Below are 9,920 nucleotides of genomic sequence, written 5' to 3' on the forward strand. Positions count from 1 at the left end.
CGTGGTAGGCCTGTCAGTTTCAAAGATAAAAATCCTCGAAAGAGAAAAGTGGTAAATACTATTCCTGTTGAAAAAGACATAGTTGAGACACCTGCAGTTGTCCAAAATTCTGATATAGTTTTAACGCCAGAAGACATTCAGGTACCTAAAAATTGTGAACATGACGAGATCTCGATAAATTATGTCTTTACAGGAGAGATATGGGACCGAAATAAGACAATTGTCAATGAAATATTTACATATAATGTGGCATTAAATATCATGCATGAAAATAAGGATCTTGAGCCAAGATCAGTCGAAGAATGTCGACAAAGAAATGATTGGCCAAAATGGGAAGAAGCCATGAAGGCTGAATTAGACTCACTTGCGAAACGTGAAGTCCTTGGACCTGTAGTCCGTACACCTGCAGATGTAAAATCTGTTGGATGCCGATGGGTATTTGTGAGAAAACAAAATGAGAAAAATAAAGTTGTGCGCTATAAAGCCCGACTTGTGGCACAAGGTTTTTCACAAAGGCTCAGTATAGATTATAAAGAAATGTATTCCCCTGTAGTGGATGCGATAACATTCCGTTGTTTTTGGTCAGTTTATCTGCATATCATAAACTGCATATGCATTTAATGGATATAGTAACAGCCTATTTATATGGCTCATTAGATCGGGATATCTATATGAAAGTTCCTGAAGAACTAAAGATGTCTAAACCATCCAATAAATTTTTGCAGGGGTTATACTCAGTTAAATTACAAAGATCTTTATACGGTCTAAAGCAATTTGGACGAATGTGGTATAATCGTCTTACTGAGTATCTGGCCAAAAACAGATTCAAGAATGATGATATCTGCCCATGGGTTTTCATAAAGAAAACTGCATCTGGATTCATTATAATTGCTATGTACGTTGATGATTTAAATATCATTGGGACTCTTGAAGAGATTCCAACAATTATAAAAACTCTAAAAGAAGAGTTTGAGATGAAAGATCTTGGAAGGACTAAATTTTGTCTTGGCCTGTAGATCGAGCATACAAAAAATGGGATCTTTATTCATCAAACAACATACACAGAAAAAATCTTGAAAAGATTTTATATGGATAAGTCACATCCATTAAGTACCCCAATGATCATAAGATCTTTGGATATGGAAAATGATCAATTCCGTCCTAAAGAAGAGAATGAATATATTCTTGGTCCTAAAGTACCATATCTTAGTGCCATTGGAGTGCTAATGTATCTTGCCAATAATACGCGACCTGACATATCATTCGCGGTGAATTTACTAGCAAGATATAGTTCCTCTCCAACCAGAAGACATTGGAGTGGAATCAAACAGATCTTTCGATATCTTCATGGAATGGTTGATATGGGATTGTTTTATCCATATGGATCCAAGTCACAATTAGTTGGCTATGCAGATACTGGATATTTATCTGATCCACATAAAGGGAGATCTCAAACAGGATACATATTCACATATGGTGGTACAGCTATATCATGGAGGTCCACGAAACAGACGATAGCAGCAACCTCCTCTAATCATGCTGAAATACTAGCGATACATGAAGCAAGTCGCGAGTATTTTTGGCTCAGGAGTGTGATCCAATATATTCTGTCATCATGTGGACTGATTAATCAGAAGATAGCTCTAACTGTCCTATTTGAAGATAATACAGCATGCATTGCTCAACTTAAAGGCGGATACATCAAAGGTGATAGAACAAAGCATATTTCCCCCAAATTCTTCTTCACTCATGATCTTCAAAATCAAAGGACAATTGATGTTCAACAGATCCGCTCAAGTGACAATCTGGCAGATTTATTCACAAAGTCACTCCCAAAATCCTCCTTTGAAAGATTGGTACATGAGATTGGGATGTGCCGATTTCGAGACATTAAATGATGTCACCAAGAGGGGGAGACTGTACTTATTTGATGTCGGCAAGGGGGGAGACTGTACTCTTTTTTTGTCAGATTTTTTTCCATTGGGTTTTTCTTGATAAGGTTTTTAATGACAGTCCCCATCACTAAAGAATATTGTACTCTTTTTCCTTCACTAAGGTTTTTTTTCCACTGAGTTTTTCTTTAGTAAGGTTTTAACGAGGCAATAATCCTAAATGGGCATCCAAGGGGGAGTGTTGTGATAAGAATGGGACGTGGATGCCATTCCTATGTGGAGCTCACTTTTTCAAGAAGGAATAATCTTAAATGAACGTTGAAATTAAACCCCGCTATACATGTATAAATAGAAGCATTTGCCTCTGAGAAAAACACAGCAATAAAATCTTCTCTCCCTCTTTATACAATTCTCTCTTTTACTTTATTTTACAAGCATTTTTAATACTCTTCTCTCTCACTCTTTATATATAATATTAGTAAATATATTAATTATCTTTATCTATTCTTAATATATAAAAGTAGATACATAAGTATGCACCGCATTACTTTTGAGACATTTCTTTTCTTCTACTAATGCCATGTCAACAATATTGTTTACTTCGCACAACTTTAGAATCAACCACTCAATTCTTACCAAATCAACGATTATTTCCAAATCAGCAAAAAAATAAAATATACAAATAAAAAACTAAAAAATAGAATCCAATAACTTTATAATCTCTAAATACATTGAATTCATATTCCTATATTTATTATATCTTACCGTTATAAATAATACAATAAATTTATAACCGCAACAATTAATTTATAAATTAAAAGTTTAAAAAATGAAAATTATATTTTATTATTATAATTATGTTTATTATAATCATTTTAATTTTTGCCAATGAGTTATATCTCAAATGGCATAATCTCCCATATTGGTCGCGAGTTCGAGTCTCCGTAATTTTGGTAAAAAAAAATAATCATTTTAATTTTTAGAAGTAACACTAGGTACAAAGAATTATTATTGTAGTTTTTACTTAGTATTAAAAACAAATTCTATTTTATTTTACCAATATAAATTTTGAAAAGAATATTTGAAAATTAAAAAAAAAAAACAAATTTATTAAAAGAGTATCAAAACGAAACTAAAAAATATGATATTAGTCATACATTTACCTCAAATGGCATAATCTCTCATATTGATATTGGTCGCAAGTTCAAGTCTCCATATCTTTGGTAAAAAAAATAATCATTTTAATTTTTAGAAGTAACACTAGGTACAAAGAACTATTATTGTAGTTTTTACTTATTATTAAAAACAAATTCTATTTTATTTTACCAATATAAATTTTGAAAAGAATATTTAAAAATTAAAAAAATAAATTTATTAAAAGAGTATCAAAACGAAACCAAAAAATATGATATTAGACATACATTTTCATATTAGATACAAATAAAAAATTAAAGAATAGAATCCAATAAATTTGTAACCTTCAAATACATTGAATTCATATTTCTATATTTATTATATCTTACCGTTATAAATAATACAATAAATTTATAACCGCAACAATTAATTTATTAATTTTTATAAATAACTCACTGAAAGTAATAAACATCCATATTACAAATGTCATAATAATATTATTAATCATAATAAATTTTACGTTATAAGTATTTAAATTCCATACCATTTAAACTACATATATAAGTCTCTTATTACTATTCCTTCACATAACATCAAATTTAGCACACAAAAAATTTATTTCCGAACTGCAATGAGAATCTGATGATCAGGTATGACAAAAAAAATCACAACATGCATCATACATTCATACTTACTCAAATACCATATACCTAATGATAATATAAATTGAATATTGGAATAGGAAAAGATCTTCACAATTTTAGCAACTATATATAAAAAAAAGAAACAACTACATTTGTGGCACATGTAATCAAATACCACAATATCCAACAATAAGGTAACTCAATATATTTTTCATTGTTATAAAATAACTAAATAAATAAACGAGGAAGAGGTAACAAATAAAATAAATAAATATAATTAGAAAAAGAGAAAGAGAGAATGATGTCTTATTGCTTTTGTGTGCTTTATCCTTCAGAACAAACCCCTATTTATATACATATAAGGGGTCAACTTTTCAAACTCAATTAATTACACAATCTCTCTTGATATTCTCAATAACATAGAGAAATGGTCATCCACCTCATACCCACTTCATACTTATCACAACATTCATAATCTCATCTATCAAATTATTAGTTGCTAGCCGAATACTTATTTTAGGTTCAGAATTCAATTAAAGGTTTTAGATCAAAGTGTTACAACAACTTTTGTACTATTTAATGGCGACGCAAAAAATTTATTGGGCAGAACTGCTTCAAATCTAATGACATTTCAGAAAAATAATGACATTGAAGCACCACCTCATCAAGTGATTAAGGAGGAAGAAAACTATACAAATTCAAGACACATCTTCGAAAGAAGAACATACATACAAAAATAGAACCAAATAACACAATAAAAAGTGCATCAAACTCAACAATTCATAAAGAACATGTTTTCGCAAGAACCTACGACAAAAAGAAGAAAGCATCAACTCTAACAACCAACAAAAAAAGGAGGACGAGCGCCACATAAGATGACTAAGTCCATCAACTAAAACAAATGTAAAAATCAAACCACCAAATAAAAATGTCACTTTGTACAACTCTAACATCCAAATTTTTTGTGCTACAAATTATTTAAAATAAAACACTTTTTAAATTTAGCTTTAATTTATACATATTTAATTTATTTCTATAAAATATAACAATTTTTAATATTTATTATATATTATCATTAATTTACCATCCCGCACATCGCGCGAATCTCATTCTAATTATATTAAAATAGTAATTATGGTACTAGAATCTTCTACGGAATTTATTTTTATTATGGAAAAGCCATTGGTGTTTTGGGAGAATATTGGAGGCTGGGGTGATTTACCGGGTGGTGGAATACCCAGTCAACACGCAGGGGCGTGGTGACCCTACTGCGGACCAACGTGTCACCACCACGCAGGGGCGAGGTGACGCGGCGAGCATGCACACTTTTGACACCACGCAGGGGTGAGGTGGAGCTGGCGTCGCGGTTCCAATGTTCCTGCACTTCGGGGGGCGTGCTACAGCTGCTGCCATGTAGGGGACAGGTTCTCCGGTAAACAGCAAACGTGGCCTCTTCATGCTCTATATAAGGAGCATTCTCTATATAAGGAGCATTCTCCTCCATATACAACACAGAAAGAGTTAGTGAGTGAGAGGGTTTGAGGGCAACATTCGAAAGGGTGTTAGTGAGAGGGAAGAAGGGGGTTGCAGGGGAAGGGTGTTGCTGCTAGTGGAAAGGGTGAAAAAATAATAGGCAATAAAAAAATATTATTTTGTATTTATTTTGAAGAATGGTTCGTAATTATAATGCTCCGGAGGAACATATAATAAATTATTTGGATCATCCTATATATGTAAGTTGGTAAATTATATTTTTATTGTGTATTTTATCCGTTATTTTTTGTTATTTAATATGTTAAAAAATAATTTTTTGTTAATTTTAAATTAATTTTCTAATATAAAAATACTAAAATAAAATATATATTATACAATACTATATTATACGATATACTAAAATTTTTTTAAAAAAATATATTTCTCTACGATAAAAATATAAAAATAATACTCTAATAAAATAAAAAATATATATACTGTAAATAAATATGTATGTAATGTTGAATATATTCAAAAGTTTAATATATAAATGTTAAAGTAATAAATAAATATTAAAAAAATATATATAAGTTTTATTTATAATATTAAAATATTAGAAAAAATATTTTAACTATGGTAATGCATTGCACGTTAATGATTTTAACAAATAAAATATTAAAATAAATAAATATGTAAATAATATTATTAATTGAAGTGATTACATACATTTTATAAATAGATATGGTAATATTTGTTTATTAATAAATGAATAGTTATAACTAATATAACAAATATATTTTTGTTGATACAGCCTAACAGAAATTTGTTGGTGCGTAAATTGAATCCGCCACAGAGTTGGAATCCGAGGGTCGAAAACTACTTACGCGCCACTGGATTCTACCACGTATCTAGGATTGGGATGATAAGAGGATTTCACCCGTTGTTAGCTGCTCTGGTTGAAAGGTGGAGGCCGGAGACTCACATTTTTGTGTTGCCGGTGGGTGAGGTTACAGTGACATTTGAAGATGTCGCACATATATTTGTGTTACCAATTGATGGAGAGCCTGTGAGTGGATGGACTGATAGTAGTAGTGATTTCGTTCAGAGTCAGAGCATGGCAATATTCGGACGTCAACCGGTGCTCAGTCGTAATTCGAAATCCTATATAAAGCTTGGTTGGGTTTGAAGTATCAGAGATGAAGAGCCGTTGGATACTGAAGAGTCCATAAGGAGATACGTAAGATGTAAGATTTTCTGTCTGTTAGGGTCAACCCTATTCACAGATAAGTCGACTGCATATGCCCATGCGAAGTATCTACCGTTGCTTCGCGGTTTCGAGCGGATTCATACTTATAGTTGGGGTTCAGCATGTCTTGCACATCTTTACAGAGCACTATGCCGTGCATCACGATATAATACGAAGGAGATGGATGGCCCTCTTAATCTGTTGTTTGTTTGGGCATGGGAGCGAATGCCGTGTATTGCGCCTGTACCGAGACATATCCTTCCACCTGCTGAGATACCAGTTGCCATGAGGTAAATATTTATGGTTCTTGTCAGAGATTATATTCATTATGCATGTTTCAATTAGGGGTATTTACGTAAATACACATGTTTCAGGTGGAGTCATTCGGAACGGAGCACAGCATGGTTAGAGAAGACCGTTGAGACATTTAGGCATGACATAGACTACATGCAGGAGGTAAATATTTATGGTTCTAATGAATCCTAGTTCCATACATTATTGTTAGGGTTATGACATTGGAATTATCTGTGGCAGTTTGAGTGGCGGCCGTACGAAGGAATGATCGTACCCGGCGAATTACATGGACATCTTGATGTGTGTGATATCGTTGCTCCATTGTTGTCATTCGAGTGTATCGAGTGGCACCCTGCGAACCGAGTTATGCGTCAGTTTGGGTTCGCACAGCCCCCTGCGCAAATACCAAGGGACATTCCACTGGACCAGCATTGCATGGCTCTTCGCGGAGTGCAGGTTTATGACTGAACAGTTTTGCATGGGGGTGGATAGCGGAGTGGGGCAACAGGCGAAACACTCAACTGCGGGATCTGCAACCCCTTCCGACCTGGGATTTCATACCGACCCCGGAGTATCGGGATTGGTACATGCGCTCATACGGACATATGCTGAGATTGTCGGCGTATGTTCCTCAGCTAGCTACACCGCAGCCACCTGCACCTCAGAAAAATCCTTTGAGCATGAAGAACCTTCTCCTAGTGCATTAGAAAGCGTTGAGGAGGTAAATTTTTCTCACCCTCCCTATTATGATTTGAGTAAAGGAAAAGGTTTAGATAAAATTTTTGAACAAAGGATTGAGATTAAGAGATCTTGTGAAGAGGTGGAAGTCCCTAGAAATAGAAGAACGAGGGTTGGTTATGCTTTGTCAAGATCTTTGGAAGCATCTTTGCCTAGGTTGCCATCTACACCTTCATTTGAGTGGGTGAAATTCATTTCTATTAGTTTTATTATCCCACTTGAATATGGTTTGCTTGAAACGGATGGCCAACTTAGGAAAGTTTGTGGGATGAAGCGTAAGCGGAAAAAGTTTTGTGGTTGGCGTTGCAAATCAAGGCTCATTATGGTTGATGCATCAAACATGAGATATAAAGGTTGGAGTAGTGCTCAAATAGATGGGTCTAGGAGGATTGTTGGGCACTTGATGAGCGGATATTTTGTACGCTTTTTGGGGGTAATTTCATGTAGATTTTAGCATGTTTCAGTTAGTTTTTAGTAAAATAATATTAGTTTTTAGGCAAAAATCATATTTCTGGACTTTACTATGAGTTTGTGTGTTTTTCTGTGATTTCAGGTATTTTCTGGCTGAAATTGAGGGAGCTGAGCAAAAATCTGATTTAGGCTGAAAAAGGACTGCTGATGCTGTTGGATCCTGACCTCCCTGCACTCGAAATGGATTTTCTGGAGCTACAGGAGTCCAATTGGCGCGTTCTCAACGGCGTTGGAAAGTAGACATCCAGGGCTTTCCAGCAATATATAATAGTCCATACTTTGCGCAAGGATAGACGACGTAACTTGGTGTTAAACGCCAAGTTCATGCTGCTGTCTGGAGTTAAACGCCAGAAAAACGTCATGATCCGGAGTTGAACGCCCAAAACACGTCATAACCTGGAGTTTAACGCCAAGAAAGGCCTCTACACGTGGAAAGCTTTAGTCTCAGCCCCAGCACACACCAAGTGGGCCCCAGAAGTGGATTTCTGCACCAATTATCTTAGTTTATTCATTTTCTGTAAACCTAGGTTACTAGTTTACTATTTAAACAACTTTTACAGACATTTATTGTACCTCATGACATTTTCAGATCTGAATTATACACTTTGTGACGGTATGAGTCTCTAAACTCCATTGTTGGGGGCGAGGAGCTCTGCAGCGTCTCGATGATTTAATATAATTCCTTTGTTTTCCATTCAAACACGCTTGTTCTTATCTAAGATGTTTATTCGCGCTTAATTGTGAAGAAGGTGATGATCCGTGACACTCATCACCTTCCTCAATCCACAAACGTGTGCCTGACAACCACCTCCGTTCTACATCAGACTGAATGAATATCTCTTAGATTCCCCAACAGAATCTTAGTGGTATAAGCTAGATAGATGGCGGCATTCATGAGAATCTGGAAAGTCTAAACCTTGTCTGTGGTATTCCGAGTAGGATTCCGGGATTGAATGACTGTGACGTGCTTCAAACTCCTGAGGGCTGGGCGTTAGTGACAGACGCAAAAGAATCAATGGATTCTATTCCGACCTGATTGAGAACCGACAGATGATTAGCCGTGCTGTGACAGAGCATAGGAACGTTTTCACTGAGAGGATGGGAAGTAGCCACTGACAACGGTGACACCCTACATAGAGCTTGCCATGGAAGGAGCCTTGCGTGTGTTGAAGGATTTCAAGGAAGAGTTGAAGTTCAAAGGACAAAGCATCTCCAAAACCCCAACATATTCCCCATCACTGCACAACAAGTAACGCTAGTATTCTTTATTATTCCAACTTACAATTTTAAATAGTTTGGCTTCTTACAAGTAAAATCCAATTAACTTTGTGGCATCCTGACTAAGATCAATAAAATAAGTATTGATTGCTTCAAACCAATAATCTCCGTGGGATCGACCCTTACTCACGTAAGGTATTACTTGGACGACCCAGTGCACTTGCTGGTTAGTTGTGCGAATCACAAATTCGTGCACCAAGTTTTTGGCGCCGTTGCCGGGGATTATTGAGTTTGGACAATTGAAAGCTTATTTTATTTCTTAGATTAGGAATAATTTGTTTTTATAGAGTCATTAAATTTTGATAGGATAGTTTCTTTTCAAAAATTTCTTTTCAAAAAAAAAATTATTTTTCTTAATTAAGTGTTAATTTTTCGTGAGTTTAGTGTCTTATTTTAAGTTTGGTGTTAATTGCATATTTGATATTTTTCTTTAAATTTTCGACTTGTGTTCTTTGTTCTTCATTGATTTTCAAGTTGTTCTTGTTTATTTTCCTTGTTTGATCTTGAGTTTTTCTTGTTTTGTGTCTTTTCTTATTTTTCTTGTGCTTTTTCAAAACATTAACTTTCAAAAATTATACTTTTATCCACAAAATAATACATCTTTGAAATACATTACATTTTTAACTCAGTTGGTTATAACGTTGGCTTATGTTCTTGGCAATTGGGCACCAGTTCTTTTGAAAATCTTTTTCAAAGATAATTTTTCTTGATTTAATCTTGTGCCAAACTTTAAGTTTGGTGTTTTCTTGT

General features: G+C 34.3%; 1 protein-coding gene across 1 annotated transcript; it reads left to right on the top strand.

Moving 5' to 3' along the window:
• The first annotated feature begins 342 nt into the window (after positions 1-342).
• On the top strand, positions 343-7,151 carry LOC140177065 (serine/threonine-protein phosphatase 7 long form homolog). Its single transcript, XM_072209471.1, has 5 exons — positions 343-435; positions 5,955-6,291; positions 6,409-6,679; positions 6,764-6,845; positions 6,924-7,151. Exons 1-5 carry the CDS (start codon positions 343-345, stop codon positions 7,149-7,151), a joined length of 1,011 nt encoding a protein of 336 aa, XP_072065572.1.
• Positions 7,152-9,920: the final 2,769 nt, after the last annotated feature.

This window comes from Arachis hypogaea, chromosome 2 (genome assembly GCF_003086295.3).
Source record: "Arachis hypogaea cultivar Tifrunner chromosome 2, arahy.Tifrunner.gnm2.J5K5, whole genome shotgun sequence".
NCBI lineage: Eukaryota > Viridiplantae > Streptophyta > Magnoliopsida > Fabales > Fabaceae > Arachis > Arachis hypogaea.

What these genes read in the sequence shown, in the direction of transcription:
- LOC140177065 (XM_072209471.1), top strand. Translation starts at nt 343, where the DNA reads ATGAAGGCTGAATTAGACTCACTTGCGAAACGTGAAGTCCTTGGACCT. An exon ending in ACGTCAACCGGTGCTCAGTC is followed by an intron (nt 6,292 to 6,408) that starts GTAATTCGAAAT and finishes TCTGTCTGTTAG; the next exon opens with GGTCAACCCTATTCACAGAT. An exon ending in GAGATACCAGTTGCCATGAG is followed by an intron (nt 6,680 to 6,763) that starts GTAAATATTTAT and finishes CACATGTTTCAG; the next exon opens with GTGGAGTCATTCGGAACGGA.